We start from the raw sequence: 27,557 nt of genomic DNA on the forward strand, positions 1-27,557 counted from the left end.
CAAAGTTTCAAGCTTCTATGTCAAAAACTCTAGGAGGAGTTGATTCTACAATGCTGGTTCCCCTTTTCTCCACCCGTTCACCATACTATAACCTGGTTTGCACTATGTGCAACCCAGACAAACATGAAATCTCACAAGTATTCCTTGCATTTTTGTATCAATCGGATTAGCAGGATACTGCGGTACATTTGTATATAATCCTCTAACATCCTCAATACTCCAGGGGTTACACTATTGTAATCTTCAAAGGAGCATATCAGTCTGTTTTTCGCCCTTTTTTCCTCTCCTGAAATCTACATTACACCAATCAGATTACTTCTTGTGCCTTCAAATTTGCCATGGAGTGTTTCAGGGGTACAGAGAGCAAGGATGAGTGCAACACCTGAAGTATGGAGGATGATTCTATAAAAAGTAGGTGGTCAGGTGGCTTGGTGTTAATGCTCGCCTTTCTCCATGGCATCCAGTGTTCTATTCCCAGAACCTATGCTCGAGCTATGAAAGTAAGGGCACATTTCTCTCCGCTTAATATTTCATTTACAGATCAGTTATTATTACTGGCTGTTACAATTATAGGCTTTCAAACAATTTTTAAAAAATGCTTCAAACACGAAAAAGACCGGCAGAAAGACAGACAGAAAGACAGACAAAACAGCCACTAGATCTTCCCCAAGAAATTTTTGGGGAGCGTGACAATTAAATCCAATCTTGGTACTATTCTCCAGGTTTGATTGAAATAGCGCTTGTACATAATGAAACACTAAGATAAACATGAAATCTGGCTTATCATCCCGAATACGCAGAGTTGCTGAACTGTAAAATATGGAATACGTTTTGGCATCAAGATGTCCTCTTTATGATCTAACTACAAAACATGTTTGGTTATAGTTAGACTTGTATTTTCTAAGTGATGGATGTCAATGTTAAACTTCACGGTGATATGTTGACACCGTCACCATTGTAAAAGAAACACCAAAATCACACTTCAGAGACTTTTTGGGACTGATGAGACAATAATTGATGGGTCTGACTCCCCATTTAATAACTTTAAAATAACTTGAGAGTACTGGGGAGGGTTTGATAATATTACTGTAAAATAACCCTAACACAAAAAACTGACTATATTGTCATGAAATTCAAAATTTTGGCAGAGCAATTTTAGACCCTTCCATCCCTGAAGAGCATTTGATTCTACCAAAGCTCAGTCTTAAGACTCAATTGAATAGCTTGTGAGTTACATGTTTAATGGAATGAATCTTAGCATCAAATCCATTTGAACAAAAGCTCAAAACAAAAGACATTAAATTATCTTGTACTTTATTTGAAATGTGTTCTCGTCAGATCCATGTTGTTTCCATTTGAGGCCAGCTCAAAGAATCACAATGAATCGACTGCAATTGATGCCAAATTGGTTTTTTTACTTGTAGTTGCTAGATCTTGGATGGAGTTACTGAGATATAATGAGCCATCATGATTAAGCCATTACTGCTTTATATCTAGACCACTTGAATAGATACCAGCTCCACGTAACCAAAGGTGGTATTTCTTCCCGGTTGCATCTCGTCACCATAAAGCAAAGTTCATATAGACTAGCACCAGTTACTTTCAACATTTAGAACCTTCACTTCAGTTTTCTGGGAGGAGGGTCTCCTGACAATGTACCGTGTCCATCAAAATGAATTCTTGGCAGCTTTCATCCATTAGAGTTCTTCTTCATCTTTTCAGCCTGAAATAGAGATACAAATTCACAGATACTTATTACTGAGATTCATAACTATCCTATCAGACTCTTTCATATGTCGGGGAGTAGGATAGGGATATTCTACCTGAAGGGTCACAAAATGTTGTAAAACCTGAGGCTTCATCAAGTATTTTTTCTCTCAATTTTTCATTCTAAAATAATGGCAAAAATAGCTTCACACATTGATAATGTACAACAAAGGACGCCATATTACACACCAAAGGACGCCATATTACACACCAAAGGACGCCATATTACACAACAAAGGACGCCATATTACACAACAAAGGACGCCATATTACACAACAAAGGACGCCATATTACACAACAAAGGACGCCATATTACACAACAAAGGACGGCATATTACACACCAAAGGACGCCATATTACACAACAAAGGACGCCATATTACACACCAAAGGACGCCATATTACACACCAAAGGACGGCATATTACACACCAAAGGACGCCATATTACACACCAAAGGACGGCATATTACACACCAAAGGACGCCATATTACACACCAAAGGACGTATTACACACACAACAAAGGACGCCATATTGCATATTACACACCAAATTACACACCAAAGGACGCCATATTACACACCAAAGGACGGCATATTACACACCAAAGGACGGCATATTACACAACAAAGGACGCCATATTACACACCAAAGGACGGCATATTACACACCAAAGGACGCCATATTACACACCAAAGGACGCCATATTACACACCAAAGGACGGCATATTACACACCAAAGGACGCCATATTACACAACAAAGGACGCCATATTACACAACGATGAAATTTTTCATTATACCATAAATCAATAAATTCACATAGAAAATGGATACTCCGTGCCTAAATTTGCCCTTGAAAACTAAAACAAAATATAAACAGTCATTGCAAATAACTATTTTCACATATGTATACATTGTATCACACGATGACATCAATTAGGAAGGGACATGTAGCTTTTCTACACACTTGTGCTTGTATTGAACCTTGGTGTATTGCCCTGCGTGTCTGACACTTGATACAGCTTATCCCTATCACTCTAGTATTCAACACTATAAGAAGTGATAGTGTTACTACATAATATTCCCCAAATAGGATTTCAGATATAAAATCTATACCATCAGAGAGAGAGGTTGATCTTTTACTGTAGAGAAACACTTACACTTACGATGTAAAACATGCATATTCACAAGAAATAGATACCCTGATTTTCAGTACTCTTATAATATGTTATCTTAGAAACTCTGTGAAAACAACTACAGTTATCAGAGAGACATACTCCCGATAATGATGTGAACCACATTTCCTCCTACATCTGGCAGTAGACATTCATCCTTTAAGTTAAGTAGTGACTCTAAAGCCATTTAGAAGGTGATCAAAGATACCCTCATGAGAACTAATGCAAACAGTGATCACAAAAGCTACTATTGTTTATAATTTGAGGTACCTAGAGTTAGTCCCTAGATTTTGTATCTTGAATTTTAATCACATATACTGTAATCTCTTCAAGATGATTTAAAAGAGAGAGGTTTTCACCTGAGCCATTAGGCACATCTTCAAAGCCTCATTGAAGACAGGTTTATCATCTGGGTTACCTACCTTAAGAATGTGTGGTACTTCCTCTAGTGCTTTCTGAAATGCTGGGATGATTGGCTCCAGAGATTCTTCAGAAACTTTTTGTTCCCTGATCTTAGGCTTCCCTGCCTCACGAGTCATCTTCTTGAAGTGATAAAACTGTAAAACAGACAACACACCATCCATATTTATTCAAAACCTCTATAAACGACTACTCATTGACAGTTTAAATATTCAACAGAGTTGTTGAATGTGTGGAATGGTACAGTTATCAGCAAGCCTTACCTCTTTGTTCTGTAGAAGGGTAATTGCTGTGCCTGCTTTGCCTGCACGAGCGGTACGCCCTATACGATGGATGTATGTCTTGATGTTGGGCGTTTGGTCGTACGATATTACAAACTTGACGTTGTCTATATCCATCCCCCTGGCCATGGCATCTGTACAGATGATTCTGTTATAATGAAAGATATAATTTCTTATTGATACCAAAAATCACAATCGATGTAAGTTTTATTATGATGAGTTATTCTCAAATAAGAATTCAAAAACAACAAGAATAACGCCAATGTACAAAAGCTCGCCTCACATTGTTTATCACTAAACATAAAATTAGCATTGTTCATTACGACTAAGAAATAATAATTGACCTCAACACCAACCCTCAAACCAAACATCAGTACTCTAGTACACTTGTAAATAGTTCATCGGTACCTTTCAACACTTGTCCAAAAATCTGAACATTCGATATAAAAAGTCTTGGTGTAAGGATGAAAAAAACCACAAGACTTAAAAAAAGATGATTCATTCAAACTCTTAGAAACTAAATCAACCCCACAGCAACCCTCAAACCACCAAATATCAGTACACTAGTGCACTTATAAAGGAGGTTTTATGCCTTTCAACACCAACACCAAAAACTTTACATAAGATTTGACTTTAAAAGTCTTAAGTGCAAAATGATTTGAATCCAATCATTTAGAAACAAATGCTGATGCAAGGGAGACAACATCAGCCCCTCCTCTCCTTGAGAGACGAGCTAAAAATATGTATCATTACTGCTGACTGCGTGTATAGTTAAAGTCATGTTTCCACATACATATCAATTTTTCCATTAGAGAATTCTTTGAGGATTCGTTTCCTTCTGTTTGCCTGTTGACCGGAGGAGAACTCACGAACTTCTTTCCCTCCCACAAGTCGGATCAGGTGATATAGTCTGCGGAAATAAAAGATATCATGAAATATTCCTCTTCCTTCATGAACACGAGCTGACAAGCCAAATCTGCCGGTCTTTAGGGGGATGCTTTTGTTTTCTTGGAACTTCACAAACTTATCACTAATTTTCTCCCTCTGAGAAACGCAGACCCAACTTTTGAAGATTTATACTATTTCTTTGATATCTTTATATATTGATTTGTTGAATCCTTTTCATACCCAAACAAAAACTAATTCACATGACTTTTTTCGCATATTTGCATGTATTTATTCATTTCAGCAACATAAAAGGGAAACAACTCATAAATTGATTATCAAGCAGACTTGTCATTAAGATTGATTTTTTTTTGTACTTTGTCATGTGATTACTGTGTCATGTTCTGTTTTATAAATTTTTCTGCTGTCTTGATCAAGTGTGAAGTTGCATTAAAAACTTGACAAGATGTTATTTTTCCTCTGTTATATTCAAATAACACAAACCTATGTGTAGCTTCCACTGAATTGACGAAGCAGATTACGTTGGTGAACATGAGGGTGTGTAGGAAGTGGAGCAGGATCAAGGGTTTTGTGGCAGCTGTACACTCCACAAAGTACTCCTGTAAGGTTGAAGGTCAATTCTTCATCAAGTCCAATGTGATAATATACAATACTTAAATCAAGATCCACGGCAATTTAAGTAGAATTTATCAACACCATGCAGGAACTTATATTATTTTTATAACCAAGTAGTCATCGAACAGAACAAGTGGCCAATAGGGCCTGTATCATCCATCTGGTTTAAGTTTGATGAAATTCTCATCAAAACTAAAGGAAAAGCGTTTAAAAGACTTGTATCTATTTACCCTAAGAAGCTCCTAGGATTGAAAGATGCACAGCTTAAACAAAACTCAGTTCCATTCATCCAAGCATGTTTGAGATCAAATTTGGAAAAAAACTGGATTAACACAGTATTCTAATAGAAGGACTTTAAAAGAACTTGCTCTATTTTCCCTATTGAGCCCAATTTCCGCTGCCATAGTTTGCCTAGATCAAACATTTATACAAAATCCTTTCCTCTGTAATCAAGAACACTTCATACCATATTTGGTCAAAATCAGATCATTCCTACAGGAGGAGTAGTTTTTGAGGACTTGCTTTATTTCACCTATTGAGCCCCATTCCTCCTGCTCCAGGAGGCTGAGACTCACCATTTATACAAAATCTGTCCTCTTCCCCCAAGGATGCTTCTGAACAAAATCAGCAAATTTGTTTACGACTAGTTTAAAATTTGAAAGAAAAGTTGACGGACGACAGATGTTGTGGTATGGCATAAGCTCACAGGTTCTTCAGACAAGGTGAGCTAAAACCTAATATTTCTTAATAACAAATATGAATTCACACTACAGTATAGTTTATATCTGTTTATTTAATGTTAAAAATCGGTTTTGTTTTTAAGGAGGAGCCTCTGATATAGTACATAAAAGAGAGAGTAATGATCATATGTTGTACTTACACTTAGCCCTTGTGGTGTTGTGTACTTCCCAACAAACTCTCCCTGGTTTCCAACTGTATCAACTGCAAAAGAGTTTGTGTCAAAATTAGAACCTAAATTTTATTTCAATTCCTGCATCAGTACAGATTTTTCAACAATGTCTGATTTGTATGTTTAAAAGGGCCTCTAGTCTATATATAGCGATGATGATCTATACCGTATCCACTGAGAAATTATCAAGATAAATGTTCCCTCAATACTCTATAAATTTCATAATTTTTTCATTAAAATTTATTTCCCACAAAGTCAAAAGGACAGACAGGCTCAGAAATCAGTAACTTTCACATCAAACCATAGTGTTTTTACTCATGTCAATAAACTAGCAGCTGATCAATTGACTGGCTTGTTTGTGTGTACCTGAGAGACCAGTGTCATCTTCACACACTGGGTTGATGCTGGAAGGCTTAAGCTGTGTCTCGGTGACTACTGATGTGAAAAGTTTAGGCAGGAACAAGTTCAGCTGCTGTAGTTTCTCAGGGTTCTGCGACAGTGTTGCCGAGAACAACAGCTTTTGTAACTAAGATAAACAATATGATAACATACTATAAGTAAATAAGGTTTTTTTTCTGTTTTTTCCTCTTTTTTTTAAAAAAAATTAATTCCTTAAAAGCGAAACTTAAAAAAAAAATCCTTTGAAAAATATTTTTATCAAGCACATTATTGAAGCAATTCTGTAATAGATCTCCATTTGATCATATATATGTCATCTAAAATCCCAATGTCAACACCACAACTTTAATTATCTCCTGACCTATAAATAAATACCAAGAATTTCCTGTTTTATTACAAATATAATAAATCACATGGGATATACAACAACTCTTGATTAAGTAGGAATCAGCAAGTGTTTATTGTTCAGATTTTATCATTAGAGTTTTGTTGGGATGAAATTCTGTCTTAACAAAAGCTGAATTTCATTATCATTTAGTGGAAACTTTTAAGGAATAAGCTATTTTTGGAAACTGTTAAGGAATAAGCTATTTTCTGAGAGTCAAAAAGGCCAATCAGATTTTTACTATTGATTTTAGAACACTATGAAAAACATTATCATAATATGCTTTACCATAATCATCGTCATCGACACTTTCCCATTAAATGACTATCTTCTATGAAAGTTTCATTAATGCGACATAATCATTAACACATTTTCATGCATAATTCAATTAAAAAGAGATTAAAAACATAAAATTAACAAAAGTACTTACAGGTATGTGTGGCTTTAGGCAACTGAAACAAAAATCAACAAAACATTAATTTACAAAAGACAAGTGAAAAGCGCTTTTTAATACATATTCAGAATAAGATATAGTAGAGCCGAATACTGAATAAAACTGCATCATACAGCTGTTTCGTCCTTCTAGAACTCGTCAGTGATGCTACATCATACAGCTGCTTCGTCCGTCTAGGACTCGTCAGTGATGCTACATCATACAGTTGTTTCGTCCTTCTAGGACTCGTCAGTAATGCTACATCATACAGTTGTTTCGTCCTTCTAGGACTCATCAGTAATGCTACATCATACAGTTGTTTCGTCCTTCTAGGACTCATCAGTAATGCTACATCATACAGTTGTTTCGTCCTTCTATGACTCATCAGTAATGCTACATCATACAGTTGTTTTGTCCTTCTAGGACTCGTCAGTAATGCTACATCATACAGCTGTTTCGTCCTTCTAGAACTCGTCAGTGATACTACATCAAACAGCTGTTTCGTCCTTCTAGGACTCTCAGTAATGCTACATCATACAGCTGTTTCATCCTTCTAGGACTGTCAGTAATGCTACATCATACAGCTGTATAGTCCTTCTAGAACTCGTCAGTGATACTACATCATACAGCTGTTTTGTCCTTCTAGGACTCGTCAGTGATGCTACATCATACAGCTGTTTTGTCCTTCTAGAACTCGTCAGTGATACTACATCATACAGCTATTTTGTCCTTCTAGAACTCGTCAGTGATGCTACATCATACAGCTGTTTTGTCCTTCTAGAACTCGTCAGTGATACTACATCATACAGCTGTTTCGTCCTTCTAGAACTCATCAGTAATGCTACATCAAACAGCTGTTTCGTCCTTCTAGTACTGTCAGTAATGCTACATCAAGCAGCTGTTTCGTCCTTCTAGGACTGTCAGTAATGCTACATCATACAGCTGTTTCGTCCTTCTAGGACTGTCAGTAATGCTACATCAAACAGCTGTTTAGTCCTTCTAGTACTGTCAGTAATGCTACATCATACAGCTGTTTAGTCCTTCTAGAACTCGTCAGTAATGCTACATCATACAGCTGTTTCGTCCTTCTAGAACTCGTCAGTAATGCTACATCATACAGCTGTTTCATCCTTCTAAGACTCGTCAATGATGCTAAAGGCCTAAATTTAGGAACCAAGGAGGGGACTGATGGAAATAAAAATTATTCAAAGGAAATATTAAAACCTAGAAACTGAATTTTCTAGATAACAGGACATTTCTTGTTTCCACAGACAGCAGACATATTTCTATAAATCCTTTTGTTAATTATTTGGATACTGCCCATACTTTTCCTTCAAGTTGTGATATCTTTTAAACAGAATACAATCTGTTTAAATTCAATTGAGATATAACAAAACTCTCTGTATATGGTCATGATATAGGTATAACTGTTTGGACAGCTGACAAACCATATTCCACCTATAAGTACAGCCCACCTCTTTTCAGGCAAAGAGGATGGGTGCAATAATAAAAACCTGTAAAAACGTTTCTCATCTCACAAGTCTGAACATTAGATGGCATGTAAATCAAAAGAGGAGTTTTATGGAAACATTACCATGTAAATGTGCTTATTAAATCAAATACAGTATTTCATATCATCAGTGGTTTTATATGTCTGTGGACAAGTGTCTCAGTACTGACTTGTAAGGTGATAGTATTTCTGCCTTGGGACGAGTGTCCCAGTACTGACCTGTAAGGTGTAAGTATTTCTGTCTGGACGAGTGTCTCAGTACTGACCTGTAAGGTGTAAGTATTTCTGTCTGGGGACGAGTGTCCCAGTACTGACCTGTAAGGTGTAAGTATTTCTGTCTGGGGACGAGTGTCCCAGTACTGACCTGCTAGCTGTAAGTATTTCTGTCTGGGGATGAGTGTCCCAGTACTGACCTGTAAGGTGTAAGTATTTTTGCTTGTGGACGAGTGTCCCAGTACTGACCTGTAAGGTGTAAGTATTTCTGTCTGGACGAGTGTCTCAGTACTGACCTGTAAGGTGTAAGTATTTCTGGTTTTGGTCGTTGGTTTCTGTATACTGCATTCTCTACTCTAATCAACCAGTCCTGTTTGATGAGTTCCATCATTTTATCTGCTTCGTCTATGACCTGTGAAATTAACACAAAGTTCAGGAACTCTTCCATTTGATTTTGACTACAAAATTTTAAACAAAAATCTAGTTTCATTGATGACTCCTAATTTGATTTTTGACAAGGAATTTGTCCTGTATAGTTTAGATTAACTCCTGCTCGTTGGCACACCCTTCTCTTTTTTGCATTTACTCATTATAAAACTTATATCAATGAGTTTGCATCAATTAACTTAAGTTAAAAAGACCAGTTTTGTTAAATTTTACAATTTTGTTTAAATTGAAAATAAAAAATTCCTACATGAGAGGACGGTGGTTTACTTGTTCTAAGATCGGCATAGATACTGACAAAACACAATGTACAAAAAAGCAAAGCTATGACAGAAATGCTGAAATACCAAAAAACTACCCCCAAACCTTCCCCCATGCAATTTCAACAACAATCACTCTTCTCTCTCCTCTATTAGTACAGATACAAATTCTGTACATAGGAGAAGATAAATCCCATCAGTATTACCAAATGAATTAATTAATAAATTAATTGAATAATAAATATTCATTAATTAATAACAGATTTTGTATCATTTCATTTTATTGTACTTTGATAAAGTAGGCAAGTTCAATTTCATGATTTCTGATTAAAATGGTTGCTTCAGAATTTGTAGGTACCAATGAATGTCTGTTTTTCATTCCTTTAGTGTGCAGACAATTTTACCAATACGATAAATAATTAACAAAAACAAACAAACTGACTTACCAGGAATCGTAGACTTGTCAGATCAAATCCAGGTGTCTGGTTGATGTGGTCTACAAGTCTGCCAGGTGTTGCTACGATTATATCCACAAGACTTTGGTAACCACGGAGACTGTTCAACAAATGATTGACAAGAAGTCATCTTATGCTCTAGTGTTTTCAGGCATTATACAAAATGCTAACAATCTATGAACAATTTCTTTCAAGACTTTACAAAATTAGACATACCTTAATCATTGTTATTGCAAACTCACCTCCTTCGGACCAATGTCTGCTGTTCCAATTTGAAAGCTTTCTGTCCAGTGAGAAGGCCAACCTGTCATGAAATATTGTATATAACTTAAATATGATTATCTTTTTGCTGTCTGCAACATTCTTCTGTTTCATAAATCTTAATAAATTTAGTTAATCTAAGTGATGTTTGAGGAATCCATGACTTTGTACAACAGAACCTATGCGTAACCACACTGTACACCTGTACAACATTACTTACCTCTTAGTGAAGAAACAGTTTGTACACCTGTTCCACTTTGTACAACTGTACAACATTACTTACCTTAAGGTCTGAGCCTTTACTGTAGGTCTGGAACACCTTGTACACCTGAACAGCAAGGTCTTTTACAGGTAAAACAGCCAATGCAGTTACCTGTCTGTATACACGCCCTTTCAAAGCCTAGGAAGACAAACACTCAGATCATTCAGATGAAGATAGACAATAGTGTTACCCATCAGGGTGTTTAGTAAAACAATTAAAACAACATGTACTAATGAGGGTACCAGAGATCTTAACTTTATAACTAAACACACAGTGTCTCAGATTTCCCTGTTTTTGATGTATCTTTTGACAAAGAGGCCCAGAAGGCCTGTATCACTCATCTGGATCTTTATGACCAACAGCACTATATCTGTGCATATGTTCCATAGTAGATGCTTAAAGCAATAGGACAAATTACTCCATATGGATTCTATCCCTTAGTAGTCAACAATATATAGCAACAATTAAATATAAAGACAGGAAAAACTAGAACACTGACAGGTCAGCAAGGGCCCCGCTATGTGGCTTATACAATAAAAAGTAATATCTCAATCAAACACTTTTGTTAAGATTGCATTGTATGAAGTGTGATTTAGATTTGGCAAAGCAAACTCAAATTATCACACAGAAACTGAAACCTTTGACAAAATTCTGTAAGATATTGCGTGTCCCAGCTCCAACATGCATTACAGTTTCATTGTTCAATAAACTTGCAGAAGTTGTCATATATAGAATTTGACCCTTTAACCTTAACTGATGACCCCCCCCCCCCCCCCCCCCCCCCCCCCCAACCCTCTCCATGGACAGATAGAGGCTAAACTGGTATTTCTTTTCCATGATTTGCATAATTTGAAAATTTCATAAGCAAAAATATCCCAATAACCTCTGTTTTGAATAAATTTTCCCCAAGACTTCGGTATATTTTTTGATTGATAACCTGTAAATATTCAGTGGGGAAAACATACTACCCTTTTCCGGTTGTAAAACTTGTCTGAATTAATCCCCGGTGTTAATTAATACTTTTGACAGATTGGCCTCTTATGTCAAGCATAACATCCTGAGATTACAAATATCAAGTTTGACAGGTTGATCTGTGGTTACCACAGTTTTATATACTGCATTAAAGATATCTCATCGTGTACATTAGGAAAATAACATGTACAGAATAGGATTAAACCGTGATTTTCTCCCGCAATGAAATAGGTACAGTCAAACCTCATTATTTGAAGTCAATGGAACAATGAGAAAAATTTCCAGATATCCGAGTACTCCATTTAAGTGAGTTAAATGTTTAGTGTGATATTAAGCCAAAACTAATTTAATACTTTGAATATGTAAGGCTGTCCAGCACTTCCTGACAAAGTTAAATGTTTAGTGTGATATTAAGCCAAAACTAATTTAATACTTTGAATATGTGAGGCTGTCCAGCACTTCCTGACAAAGTTAAATGTTTAGTGTGATATTAAGCCAAAACTAATTTAATACTTTGAATATGTGAGGCTGTCCAGCACTTCCTGACAAAGTTAAATGTTTATGTGATATTAAGCCAAAACTAATTTAATACTTTGAATATGTGAGGCTGTCCAGCACTTCCTGACAAAGTTAAATGTTTAGTGTGATATTAAGCCAAAACTAATTTAATACTTTGAATATGTGAGGCTGTCCAGCACTTCCTGACAAAGTTAAATGTTTAGTGTGATATTAAGCCAAAACTAATTTAATACTTTGAATATGTGAGGCTGTCCAGCACTTCCTGACAAAAAATTAGGGCTAAATTACAAAATTTTAGGGCAATTTTAAGGGCTAAAATTAGGAATGTTTGTAACTAGAATAGGGAGTATGAAAGCATTAAACTGACTTGCCTTTGCAAATTTGACAAAATAGAAACTAACATACAATGCCTTAATTGCAGGAAAGGTGTCTTCCAGGGTTTCAGTGTCCCAGCTGCTGTTGGCTGTGACCTTAAGAATCACACCTCTGTCACTCAGTCACAACCAATAACAAACTGGGTACATAGATCCACTGGTCAACTGCCTTTCATGGTCTACCCTGAATTAGAACTGCAGACTACATTAAAACACATTTTAAGTATGAATTAAATCAAAACATTTTCAGTAAATTGTAAGAAATATAAAAAAGTAGGAACTGAAGTGAAAAATTAGGGCTTTTTTTAGGAATTCCCTTTGAACATTTCATTTTTTTAAGGAATTTTAGCAAAACTGAAAAAAATTAGGATTTTTTTGGAATTTTAGGGACGCTTGACAGCCTGAGATAACAAGGTGGGACTGTACTTGAATGATGAGTACTTTGACATTTATGAATGATGGCAAGTCATACTTGGATAATTCTGGATGAGTATCATAAAGAAGGGGAGCAAGGTTTACCATACCTGGATTATTGGAAGGACGAATGCCAAGGTTTTACCACTGCCTGTGGGAGCAGAAACACAGATGTCGCTGGGCCAGTAACCCGCCTTCCCAACTGTTCCTCCAACGCTTATTGTGTCCAACAACATTGGAATAACCTGCATCTGCACTGAAATGGACAGAGTAGACATCTTCTAAATACCAAGACCTTGTGAATACAATTAGAAGTGTCAATTATTGAAACATCTGATATCTACTGTTTAACCGCTTATAATCTCTGCATAAACATTTAAGATGAACTTGTTAACTTAAAGTTAATAACATGTTTGGAACGAGAGCCAGAATAACTACAAGAATTCATATAATGTTTTGCAGTAAAATATAGGAATCTATCAATTTCATAAAAACGTGAATCATGCAGTGATGATACAAGAAATCTAATATCATCACTAGACAATATAACTTATCCATTGATGAAATAGTTTTGGTAGATTTAACCAACTACAGTGGTGCTTTCTAGTCATTGCATTGAAATTCAATTTTCCTGGCCAAATGAAAACAAAACCAAAATGTTAAATAAGTAAGTGTTCTGTCAAATACATTTTTTCCATCAAATTTCCAAGTTTTCTAAATGATTCGGATACAAGGTAACAGCATGACAACTGCATCTTATATTAATATCTACTTTATTTCTGACACTTCTACCAATCCTTATTTCTGACTCTTCTACCTTATTTCTGATACCTCCACCTTATTTCTGACACTTCTACCTTATTTCTTTATACCTCTACCTTATTTCTGACACCTCTTCCTTATTTCTTTATACCTCTACCTTATTTCTGACACCTCTACCTTATTTCTTTATACCTCTACCTTATTTCTGACACCTCTTCCTTATTTCTTTATACCTCTACCTTATTTCTGACACCTCTACCTTATTTCTTTATACCTCTACCTTATTTCTGACACCTCTTCCTTATTTCTTTATACCTCTACCTTATTTCTGACACCTCTCCCTTATTTCTGACACCTCTACCTTATTTCTGACACCTCTTCCTTATTTCTTTATACCTCTACCTTATTTCTGACACCTCTTCCTTATTCTGATACCTCTACCTTAATTTTGATACCTCTATCTTATTTCTGAGACCTCTCCCTTATTTCTGACACCTCTACCTTATTCTGATACCTCTATCTTATTTCTGAGACCTCTCCCTTATTTCTGACACCTCTCCCTTATTTCTGACACCTCTACCTTATTTCTTTATACCTCTACCTTATTTCTGACACCTCTTCCTTATTCTGATACCTCTACCTTATTCTGATACCTCTATCTTATTTCTGAGACCTCTACCTTATTTCTTTATACCTGTATCTTATTTCTGAGACCTCTCCCTTATTTCTGACACCTCTACCTTATTCTGACACCTCTACCTTATTCTGATACCTCTATCTTATTTCTGAGACCTCTCCCTTATTTCTGACACCTCTTCCTTATTCTGACACCTCTACCTTATTCTGTTACCTCTATCTTATTTCTGAGACCTCTCCCTTATTTCTGACACCTCTACCTATTTCTTTATACCTCTACCTTATTTCTTTATACCTCTACCTATTTCTTTAGACCTCTACCTGATTTCTGATATCTCAACCTTATTTCTGACACTTCTACTTCACCTTATTTCTGAATCTTCTACCTAACCTTATTTTGGATATCTCTATCTTATTTCTGACTCTTCTACCTTGTTGCCACACACAACTTACAGATGTGCCACACCTAAATCTTGTCCCCTGTTAATCACATCTTATTTCTAACAAATTTCAATTAATGACATTTCATAATACACTTGTCTAGCATTGGATATTTCCACGCATAATCACTGTTACTTACTGCATATAAATCTGCACAGTTTACCAGTTAACAAAAATGTTTACACAAAGAACGCAGTGAAGAAACTGTAAATATACACACAAACTATATACAGCTCATGGAATAGTCAGAAATTTGACTATGTCTTTGAATAACTTATAAAGTATCTGTAAATTTGAACTGATTGTACATTAAAAAGGCTTAATCAAGTTATATGCGTGGACACATTTGTATGATAATCACGCTAAGATTATCCCTATATATGTCACTGGTGCATCTAACAACTTTAAGACTATATGTTTCGTAAACATTCATGAACATTAGATTAAATAACCATTAATTCACAGCCATCAGTTTCAAATCACACCCAGTATACTGACATGTCAATACACAAGCAAACATGTTTTCATCTGGCTTACATGGTTTCTTGTCGCAATATCTATAATGAGGAACAAAAACACCCTGAATTTATTAACATGGAAGTTTTTAACAAATAACCAAATCATAATCCACAGGCCATACAGATCAATAGTTTCACAGCCTGCTAGCATGTTTTCGAACACTCCTTTGTGTTTTAAATGCTGTCAACTTGGATACATGTAGTTCAAACTCTAATTCATTTTCACAAGCAAATTTTTTTACAATCTGAAAAGGTTTGATAATATTTTATTTCGTTCAGATCAAATGTTTATGATAGTTGGGACTAAAGTTTCAATGAACTATTTACCATATTAATAAAACTGCTGGCTTCCTTCAGTATGCTAATATTCCAACTTTAACGACCTTTATTTTTTCCTCCTTAGGTTCACTTAGTTTCTCTTCCAGGTAAATACATCATCAGTGAAATGATAAACTATTATTGTATATCGTTTGTTTAAAAAAACTTACCAGGAAAAAAATGTGAAATGTTGTTTTCTCGTAGTTGTTCCAAAAGTTCAGTATCAAGGCCTGCCATCTCTGCCACAGGAAGAGTATTAGATCGCAGATCTGCTGTAATAATATTGGGACTTGCCAACCAATCAGGGAGGACACGATTTACCTTAAACAAGAGTAGATTTTATACATATTTAAAATCCAGTAGCCTCAACTTTTATAATCTTATATTATGAACTTTTATAGCAGCGATAATATTAGAACTGACCAACCAAAAATAGAGTATACAATTTACCTCAAACAAGAACAGATTTCAATCAAATAGTAACAAAAGCACCCTTTTAAACAACAGAAAGTGTTCCTCCAAATACTGGCTGGAAAGAATACCCATGTATCTAAAAACAGCCCAGTCTTGATAGTAAACCTGATTTGAACCAGTGTGTTCTCGAAAAGAGAAAAACATCACTTGCTTCAGTGTATAACAATGACAACTTGAATCTAGGATGATTGAAAACAATTCAAATATATATCCTAGTAACACAGTCTCTTGCACAAAGGATGAGTGTTTTAATGTGGATGCTGCGATGCCAATGAATAAATATTTTTGAACTAGATTATGATACAACTTCAAATGAAGAAGGTATATGATTATACACAAAACACAAAAATGAAAAATCCTACACCAAGAATAAAAATCAAGTAATTCACCAATGACATTTTTGATCAAGGTTTTGGTTTTTTATGTCATAACAACTACCAGCAGTTCAAGAGTTTTCATGATGTCAACAATTACCCAACTCAATATAAACAGCAGAAACAATTTTTGACATTATACATTGTTCAACTGACAATCCCACAACTCCCGCTTACACAACAAACCAATTGTAAGTATATGTGGTGGTATTTCTGTTCTTCGATCTGTTGGTGCTGAGTCTTGTTGCTTGTTGTCAACCATAGCAGGCCGGGACAGGTGCAATTCAATTTAGCTATGAATATTGCACCTGGCACAACCTGCCATAGGAAACTCTTCATCATTCTGCAGCACCCTGAAATCATAGTAGAAAGCCAATCAACATATTCTTTATTTTCATGAAGTATCAGAAAATAATGCTACCTGCTAAAATCTTGGACTGAATTAAAGAACTTTATACTTAATTAAAAGATGTGTATGAGATTAATATTTTGACGTGATTTTGCCATCAACCATAACCTACTAACATATACACCTCTTATTGTAGAATTCTCAATTACTTAATACCATTTCGAGACTCTTATCATACATGCTCTCTTCAGCAGTCAGAGATCAATCCAGGGTTATTTTATCATCAGTATTGGGTAGTTTCCCCCAACTACTTAAATTCCCTTCTTACAGAATGTTTCCCTTGAATCAAAAAATATAATCCCCTATTTTTATAAATTACCAATCTTCTCTGAATTTCTCCTACTTCAACAGAAATTACAATTTGATCTTTCGGTTGTATTGTTTTTTTAATAGAATTTGATGGGATTTGTATTTTTTTGTTTTAAAAAAATCTTACATTTTTCCAGAGATGTTTCAATAGTTTATCACAATAAAACTACAAATTGTTTTAAGACTGGCCGTTTGGAACCCAGGCTATTTTCCCCTAGACACAAAAAAGTACTTTCCCCAATATCCTAGATAGAACCCAATGTTCATACACAAGAGGTTTTCCTCGTGAACCCTTTGAGGTGTGAATGAATACTTTGTGACCTACAAGATAGTGGAAATGTAGAAATCTGTATACCTTTTGTACACTTTTCTGCTTGTAATTCCCAAGTACTGGAAACTTCTTTTCGTGATCCACCTCCATAGTGTCATCATTGTACATGTCTGCAATGTCTTTTTCTTCCACATCAACATCATGTTGATTCAACAGTTTTGTTTCTTCTGCAACAAAATCTTTCTCCGATTTCTGTTGAATGTTATCACCATTTTCATCTAACTTAAGTTTCTTTTTCTTTTTTTCTTTTCCAGATGTTTCATCTTCTTTTGTTTCTAAATCTTCAGCTTTTCTTTTCTTTTTCTTCTTTTGAACTTGTGGACTTTTTCTAAGCTTTGCTGACACTTCTTCATCTTTGTGTTTTGTAGTATTGTCATTTTCGATGACCTTTTCCTTTTTATTCTTCTCTCTATCAGCTTTGCGTTGTTTAGCCTCAGTTTTTATTTTCTCTAATATTTTTGAAGATGTCAAGTCCTTTTCTTTTTCATTAATGACTGCATCTTCTTCTCCCATATACCTGAAATAATGAATAATAATGCTCAATATAAAACAGAAATAGTCGTGTGGAGTAGTCTGGGTAGAGGTCTTTTGTACAAGTTCAGGAGTTCAAACATCGCAAAATATCAAAAAATTCTTTTGCGTAAAGTTTCACTGAAATTCACAGAGGAAAATGCCTAGATTTCTGTTCCAGCAGACTAATGCAAGCACAGGTTGATTATACTTCCTAACTTTGATATGGAGTGAAAAAAATGTGAGACAGGTAAACAAGAGATACCACAGAGATCTTGCCATCCAACATTATTTGTTCTTTAAAAAGTTCCGTTTTCCCACGCTTTTAAATATCAGATCAGGCCAAAAAATCAACAGGACACAACAATGGACCAAGGAGAACCAATGTACAAAATTCAAGTAAGATCCACCAAGTATTTCCAAAGAAATATCAATAACAAACTTTCAGTCAAAATCTAAGATGGCCATCCGCTATAAATTTTTTTTTTTGCTCATATTTTTCATATCTTATATATAAATAAGACTTTTTGCTTTTATTTCATAGTTCAACATATTTAACCCATAATGATCGTTTGAGGCTCTTTAACATGTGATTAAATTAATATATCATCAGAGGTAATAAATACTCATTGAACAGGTTTTCAGCTATTTAAGAAAATCAAGACTATTTCACTTTTTTGTGAGATATATAACAAGTTCTTTAGTTTCTTCTTTAGTAACTGAGTGAGCCCCACACAGCATTACAAAACTTTGAAACATTCTTTAGTCCATCAATATCTTAACCTCTTTCAGTTATTGATATGATGTATTTTGGTAATCATAAACAGAACTTGACAATATCACTTATTTCAAACAATTTTGAAGAACTAAAATGCAACAAAAATTGTTTAAGCACATGATGTGTATATTATTGGTCCATCTAAAGAGTGACAACAGAATTAGTCAGGATTTTTTTGTAATATTCAAAAAGTGAGCTTGTTGTCAATTGCTGTTGTTTTTCGGATAGACCGACCAAAAAGAATGAAAACAAAAGAAATATGAATTCCAAAATACTTTAAATGACATACTCACGGGTATTAAGAATTGCACGAGTCTGACGATCTATCATTAACATATAAAAAAGTATAAAATACCCCGCAAAACAATCTTTTGTAGTTATTTCAATTTACGGGTTTATTTCACGGGGATAACAAACACCGTTGTAAAAATAATGGGAGTCCCGCGATGTCCCAACATGTTGAACAGGTGAGGACAAAGTAAATTTGCCGAACGCTAATGTGACCATTTAAAGGTAACAATATCAGCGACGTTAAGAAGGGATAAATGAATTGGAACAGCAAGGGTCGTTGCAATTAAAACAGTGCACACTCGGGTACGTATGCATGGCGAATAACTTTCTACGACTACGGTGCTAAGGACTGTTGGAGGACGACTCCAAATTCATGCAAGACCTCCTTGTTACAGCAATTTGGTACGACTTTGCTGATACACTACTCACGAATATGCCAACCTTTGATCGCTCTGAATAATGCATTACCTGGACACAGAGAAAAGTGCCATTTTATCATTGTCTGCTACTCAAAAAGACAATTTTAAAATGTAAGCAAAAGCACATGCTTTTCCGTGTGAAGACATTTTGAAAAGGGCCTTATGGGAGGCGGAAATAGATTCTAGCCAATCAAATTTTGCCAAATTTTGCTTCCTGTCAAATGACCTTCACCCTTACGGAAGCTACGTATGTGGAAATGGCATCATGTCAGAGACAGCCGGTGATAAGTTCAAGTCGGTTATCGACAATATCAAGGTCATCAAGGCGAAATACGTAACAAATCCAATGTTGTCGTCAACGGTTATCAGTGTGGTGTTCCTGGCGGGAATGGCGATGGCTTGTTTGATCTCCGTATTGCCTACTGTTCTACTTTCGTTTCTGTCCGACAAACGTCATATCGCATCGACAGTATCACAACATGACACATCAGTTATGTTACGTGTTCGGCAACACATCCTACCGCCAAGTCCAGGTAATCATGAATGGCAACATGCTTATTTGTGTTTTACATCCAGATATTTCATAAGTATTCAAAATGATTTACTTCCATTCATGTACAGTATCCCCATTCAATGCTGTCGTTCGTAGTCATTATAGAAGTAAGACAGAGTTGTCTTTCCAAACTCTCGGTAAATTAGCACAGTGCTTCCTCTCTCTCCAAATCCATCACCAAACTTAAGACATTTTGATTGTACATATGTCTCGTGTGTGAATCGCTAATACAGGCTGGACACAATCCCTCATTGGTAACATTCTTGTATATGAGGGATAGTTACCTCTTTGAGTAATCAGTTAGTTACTCAAATACGGTGTAATTCTGAAATAGAAACATTTCACCTTTGTTTTAAAACAAATTGCAAAAATGAGGTGGCAAATTTTTGACATAACAAAAAAGGGTGTCAAATTTTTGACACGGCACAATTACCAATGCATCGCTGTCCATTTTCACACAAAAAAGTTATTAAGTTGTCTCGGTGTTTGGAAAAATCACAAACTTTATCACTTCCATTGTTTATGTTATTGTTAGTGTTACTAAAAAAAGAATAGATAAATTTATGCTCACCTGTGATATTTGCACTGACCATTCACTGATGTCAATGGCTGTGATATGAAATGTCTTGTTAACCCAAAGTCAGATCACAGAAAGAACATTCCTATGCAATTTTATAAATTTTTTTGGGGTATGTCAAATATTTTACACCTTTTTGTGTTGTAAATGATTAAAAAAAATGTATGTGCTTCAATTTCAGAATGACCCTGCATTTAGTTAACTACCCAGTTAATGATTACTCAATAACTATAGCAATAACTATCCCTCAAATTCAGAACTATTACCCGAATGAGGGTTGTGCCAAATCAGTTCCATTTCATATGATCCATGAAAAAAATGCTGAAGGTCAGGATGGTTCTTTTGTAGAATGTATCACAGCTTCTAATCTTTGATAGACATCAAGAAAATTCACCAATATGGTGTGTTTTAAGTATGTGATTTTACAGGACTACTTCAATTGTGAATTGCATTAATTAAATATTATTCAATACATTTTGGATTACAAAAAGAGTACTATAACTTTTTTTGGAACATTTTTGTTCAGGTTGGTTTGTCAATAGAATAGAATGGTAAGGAATCAAGTAACTTTTTTGTCCGAAAATAGTGTGATGAGATGGTGAACAGATTAAAGACCAAAAAATACACAAGATGGCAACAATACGCAAAATCGTATCATTGACTGGGAAAATTCCAAATTAGTCGAAAGTTCAAATAGTTCAGATAATTTACCTTGACCTATATTCAAGATCTCTTGGGTTAAGGGAGTGGAGATTTTTCAACTAGCAATGAGTTCGGAGTAATGGCATTTGTGTAATAGTATGTATAAAGAATATGATTTCAAGTTTGCAGAAAATGTTTTTATGAACCAAAAATGTCTTCTTTGTAAGCTGTAGAGTAGTTGAGTAATTATTTTAGACATATATGACCTCTTTCACATGTAGGTCTTTATAGTCAGATGACCATTAAGGCCTGTGGGTCTCTTGCTTTGATAAATAGAATATCAACACATCTTCTTATTTCTTGTACTAAAAAATACTACTTGGTATGTTAGTACACATGATAGATTCAGTTTTGAGTTGTGGCAAACAAAACATTTAAGTCTTCCTTTTTTGTCCACAAAATATAATTTTTTTGTGCTTTTTCCTTTTGCAGAGATAATGAAGGAAGCCATACAAGCTATGAACTTAGCTTTGGACATGGAGGCACAAGGCAAACATGAAAAGGCCACACGACTTTACGAACATGCACTCAAATTGGATCCTTCCCATGCAGACATACTGACCACTTATGGAGAATTTCTGGAAAAACATGAAAAAAATATTGTGAAAGCAGAACATTTATACAGAATGGCCTTGGAAATATGTCCAGAACATACCAAAGCTCTTTCAAACAGGGAGAGAATTCTCCCTCTTGTTGAAGAAATTGACCTTGCCAATTTTAAAAGAATTGATAAAAAATTAGAAGCATTTATTAGAGTGCCTCTTCATCATCCTGGTTTAAGGAGAGCTAAAAAGGAGGCTTATTTTTCTCATATTTATCACACTAATGCCATCGAAGGCAACACTTTAACTTTGTTACAAACTCGAGCCATTGTGGAGACTAGGCTGGCAGTTGGAGGAAAGTCCCTAGTGGAACAAAACGAAGTCTTGGGGTTAGATGCTGCACTGAAGTACATTAACAACACTTTATGTGGACGTGTTGGTGAAATCAGACTTGAGGATATTCTAGAAATTCACAAAAGAGTTTTGGGATATGTCGATCCAACCGAAGCTGGAAGGATACGTCTAACACAGGTGTTTGTTGGGGATTTTCAACCCCCAGCTCCAGCAGAGGTTCCAAAACTGATGGATGAATTTATCATTTGGTTGAATGCTGAGGAGGCAATAAAGCTTCACCCGATAGAATATGCAGCATTAGCGCATTTTAAGCTGGTCATTATACATCCATTTTATGATGGAAATGGACGGACTTCTCGCTTATTAATGAATCTTATACTCATGCAGGCTGGCTATCCCCCAGTCTCAATAAAATTTGAAGACAGATTAAAGTATTATGAAACTCTAGAAACGGCCAATAATGGCGATGTGAGACCATTTATAAGATTTGTGGCAGAGTGTACAGAACGGACGTTGGATGAATATATTTTAGCAACAAGTGAAAATCCCAGTGCTTTAGGGTTAAATACATCTGAAAATGTGATCCCTTTTGGTGATATATGATAATGTGTTTAATGTATATGTTGTTATTTATTTATTTATTTAAATTTTTGTGACATTTTGTTGAATTTTACATGTCAGTATGATAAATATATCAAAGATGATTTTTAAAATGTGAGAGCGTTATGTGAATCAATAAAATTTATGTGGATTCAAACCATATAACTCTGTGATATCTAGTGGCATTACTCCCTGTTATACAGTAATTGTGTTTTGTCTTTCTCAAAGCTAATGATGGATGAGGTAAATTTTCAGATCTTATAATACATAATATCAATACAAAAATTATGCATCATTAGGTTGCATCATTTTATTTATCAAACAAATTAATAAGGTTAAATATTTTTATGGACTAAGTACTGTATGTGGAATGTTATCAAAAGTTAAAATAAAAGTCAAATTTGTTCATCAATTTCAGTCAATAAGACTTACATTTGATTTTAACTTCATTTATATCATAAATAGGTCAAGGACATGGAAGGCCAAATGTCAAATTTTCCAGAAAATCTTATCAATATCTGTTTCATTTGCTCATCATGAAACAATTTAAATGATTTAGAAATGATGAAAATTGCAAAAATACAGGTCACCAGAGGCGGCAATATTGATTGATCAGTTTGTAATCATTATCATAACCCCCACCATTCACCACCTCAAATATTTTGTAAGTCATGAAAGGTTACAAGTGACACTGGTGTGACAGTGGTAAAACTTTGTCCTTTTAGTAAAGTTGACAATACACTACAAAGTAATAGACCAGGTTAAACCAGATTACAATTAAAGTAATCAAATTTTAAACTCTTATCATGACAGTGCAGATTTTGTGCATCTTTTCATCTGTGATATGAAAATACTGAAAAATCCCTTCCAGGTTTTAGTTTCAATTACATACAAACAGAAATTATCATAACAATTGATGGCCTTGCTCCTGATAATGGCTGTTATGGCCAAAATGGAATTCTGATTGACATAAAATCAGGATGGTGTGATGCCTATGAGGTGCCATTTTTGTATGTATCTTCAAAAAGTGGTATCAATGATTCATTTGATAATACCGATAGTTCAATATTATTAATATTGCTAAATCAGATTATTAGTATCATGAATTCATTTAGTGATGTCACTAATTTAAATTATGGATATCATTAGATGAATTATTGATTGATTGATATCGTTGAATACCTTTAATGTCTGATATCATTGAATCAAACTAATAGATAATTGATAATTAATTTAATGATATCAGTAATTAATTTAATTATTGATATCATCAAATTGATTATTACTGACATGAAATACATCTAATTATTGATATCAATAATTCATTTATTGATATCATTAGATGAATTATTGATTGATTGATATCTTTGAATACCCTTAATGTCTGATATCATTGAATCAAACTAATAAACAATTGATAATTAATTTAATTACTGATATCATTAAATTGGTTATTACTGACATGAAATACTTCTAATTATTGATATCACTAATTCAAGTTAATGATATCAATGATTGTGGACATTTAATGATACATAATATCAGAATCAAATAAGTAATGTCACTTTTTGTGGATAAATACCAAAACAATATATATATATATCTATTGTTATATTATTATTACTGTGTTGTTTGCATCAGATAATTATAGTTAAACAGCAAGCTGAGAAACGGACCAGTCTGTTGTTGTGGTTGTGTTGTTTGGCAAGACACTTTCTCCCTCCTTGCTTCAGTTAACATGCAACAGGCGTCCAGCATTTCGTCATGAAAATATCAAAATGAGCCTGAGATTGTTTTTGGGGAATAAACGCAGCAAATATAAAACCACCTGCAGTTAATTCTTCAGAACCAGACATTTAAAATCTTTTTCTCACAATTCAAATCTCAAAAATACAATTTCAAAACAGCTTTTAAAGATGATGGTGTGTATCTTCAGTCATATGTAGTCAAGGCTTTAATAAATAGAAGGGAAGTTCTCGAACACTAATGACTACAATGTTTAACAGACTTCAGAAGAAGGATTTTAAAGAACTTTGCTTAATTTAGATAAAGGTGCCCTGATCATCAGTCCCCTACCATAATTTATTCAAAATAGGTTTCCAATCTCCAAGGCACATTCTGACTAAATTTAGGTAAATACTTTCATCTTAAATGAAGAAGTATTTTAAATATTTCCCTTCATTTTCACTTTTGGGTTCCACCTCTCTTCTCTTTTGGAGGGTAAGGGGGTGGGTTGGGGTATTCAGACTTAACATTTGTATAAAAATAGTTCAGTTCACCCAAGGATGTCACAGAGAAAAATTTTAACAGTATCATGTCATTTGTAAAGAAAAATTATTTTAAAGAATTTACTAATTATTTCCTATTGGACCCAATCCCCAGACCTTCTCCCAAGGGTCACAAAATTGAATTCCATTTGTCTAGAAGTGCTTCAAAGATTCCGACCGAAATTGGACAATATATTAAGTCAAACTAAAGAAGAAGCATTTTTAAGAAAGCACCCTTTTTCCCCAAGTGGGTCCTGCTCTCAGGTCTGAGGGGTCCATACCCACCTTTCATACAAATTGATGGATTGTGGCTTCTCACTTATGACGTCGCTGTAATTGTCAAAGGAACTCATTCCTTCATCCATACCCTCATCTTTATGATTGTATCCACTACCTGGTTAAGGTCAGTGAAGTCAAACTGGACATGAAATCATGGGAGACATACGTAAGCTGTATTATTCTCTTATCCTTGTGTCTGCGACCTAATAATATGCAGATGAGAATTAATTTGGAAATATTCTATTTACTCGTGCAGTATGACGTTAAACGTGTTCGATATCTAGTAATATACCTGAGGGTTCCATTGTTACTAACTCATTTTTTTTTTTTTCAAAGTATATCTCAATTTCCATGGCAGATGTCGTCAATGAAGCAATAGATGCTTATCTTTCTGGAACACATGGAACACACTCTTCCTATACCTTTTGATGGGTCTCTGTGTATTTCTTACATTCATCCATAGTTTACCTTGGTTCGATAACCAAACTAGAATCCATGCCACCTTTGTTTATCTCTTTCTTGCTCTGATAACATTCTCCAATAATACTAAATCAAAATTTGATGCAAAGCTGTTGGAAATTTCTTTTGTGAGGAATTAGTCCTTTGGTAAATCACACTGTGTTGAGTTCTTGGGCTATCACCTGTGTTAGATCTCAGATAAAACTGCCAAACATAGGAACATAGGGTCGTTTTTATCAGAAACATTTGTTGAATTGGTTTTGATTTTTTTCTACAGTTTTGAATTTCCAGGATGCTGGATATAACATGATATATTACAGCTTATTTTGCAGAAACACACTAAAAAAGTAAATTTAGAATAAACTTCATCTTTTAATTCTTTGAAAGCCGGAAATGCACGAATATGTCTTCTGTCTGTAGTGGATAAACTATTATACACCAGGAAACCTTCGACTTGTTGAATTTTCACTCTTCTTTGACAAAAATCTGTTCTAATATGTTATTGATTTAACCAGTAACTTAAGTTACATTAGCTGTCATGATGATTTGGCGAAAGATATATATACATTTTTCATTTTAGTAAAATTATGTAATATACAGTATTATGTGACATGAAAACTGAAGAACTAGTCCGAGAGTAAAAAAACCACATTTATAAACACTATTAAAACATTAAGATTTTGACAATTTTATTTATCATAAAATCAAAAAATCTTTTTCAATACAAATCTACAAATTTACAATAATAAATCTTTCTTTGTCATATATGTTCTTATTTATTCTCAAGAATAAGTTGTACATGATGGTATTGCAAAATATATTGGATTATCATTTTTCCATGATTTAAAAAATTATCATTTCATAATTTTACATTGCTGTAGTACACCAGGAAAGTTAATTTTAGTGAACAATCAGGAAGAGATTTAGAGACAATTATAACCATATAAAGAAAAAAAACACAGGTTTAAGCCATGCAACATTCTGCTTGTATCCTGCTTATAGCACCATTTTGACTCAATGTTAGTTTCACATTTCACATCTGCATCTAAATTTACAAAGTTCCCCTGGTTCAAACTTTGAAAATACAGTTCTTCAACCCCGTGATGGGTTCTATCTGGTATCTGTTAAAACATTTCAGAAGCATGCTGTTGTATACCTGAACTACAGGTCTTTCTGAAGCAGGGACAAATTCATACCATCTGTGAAGGTCAAAAGTTCCATTTTCAAATAGCTTCCATTTTTGAGAAACTTTTAAATACTTCTATATACATATACATATCATTGCTTAAAAAAATACTTAATATTTATTGCAATCATAAACAGAATATCTAATACTTCAAGTCAGAGTCAGAGTATCACACAATATATTTCTAGTGTTATCAGTCTGAAATGACATGCTGGTAACTGTTTGATGCCTATATCATTTGACATGTATCTCCTGAATTACATTGTCATGTACCTTTGTTTTGTACAGGGCGAAACATGATCCTTGTTATTCCGAACAATAGAAATGACTTATAAGAAATTACTGTTAAATCTGTACTGTACATTGGAGCAGATGGATACACCATGAATAAGTCTCATAAATTAGGTGCCTTGTCTATATAACAATAACATTTCTCTAATTTGTGAGAAGCTGTTAAGCAGTTTATGTAGGAAGGGTTGTGTCCCTTGTTG

General features: G+C 34.5%; 2 protein-coding genes across 2 annotated transcripts; one reads left to right on the plus strand and one right to left on the minus strand.

Moving 5' to 3' along the window:
• Window positions 1-1,297: 1,297 nt before the first annotated feature.
• LOC132554218 (ATP-dependent RNA helicase DDX51-like) lies at window positions 1,298-19,685 on the minus strand. The gene is made up of 16 exons (XM_060218525.1): window positions 19,597-19,685; window positions 17,574-18,066; window positions 15,823-15,973; window positions 13,088-13,233; window positions 10,720-10,836; window positions 10,418-10,479; window positions 10,167-10,275; window positions 9,313-9,428; window positions 7,291-7,312; window positions 6,443-6,602; window positions 6,047-6,108; window positions 5,035-5,150; window positions 4,439-4,555; window positions 3,628-3,793; window positions 3,367-3,501; window positions 1,298-1,723 (listed from the first exon to the last, which is right to left on the minus strand). Exons 1-16 carry the CDS (start codon window positions 19,617-19,619, stop codon window positions 1,691-1,693), a joined length of 2,028 nt encoding a protein of 675 aa, XP_060074508.1. The 5' UTR covers window positions 19,620-19,685; the 3' UTR covers window positions 1,298-1,690.
• A 127-nt stretch (window positions 19,686-19,812) lies between these two features.
• LOC132554220 (protein adenylyltransferase FICD-like) lies at window positions 19,813-23,219 on the plus strand. Its single transcript, XM_060218527.1, has 2 exons — window positions 19,813-20,080; window positions 21,812-23,219. The coding sequence occupies exons 1-2, from the start codon at window positions 19,813-19,815 to the stop codon at window positions 22,876-22,878; spliced, it is 1,335 nt and encodes a 444-aa protein (XP_060074510.1). The 3' UTR covers window positions 22,879-23,219.
• The last annotated feature ends 4,338 nt before the right edge of the window (window positions 23,220-27,557 follow it).

The sequence above is a fragment of the Ylistrum balloti genome, unplaced genomic scaffold (genome assembly GCF_031769215.1).
Source record: "Ylistrum balloti isolate Yb309-2 unplaced genomic scaffold, AGI_CSIRO_Ybal_v1 Utg370386, whole genome shotgun sequence".
NCBI classification, from domain to species: domain Eukaryota; kingdom Metazoa; phylum Mollusca; class Bivalvia; order Pectinida; family Pectinidae; genus Ylistrum; species Ylistrum balloti.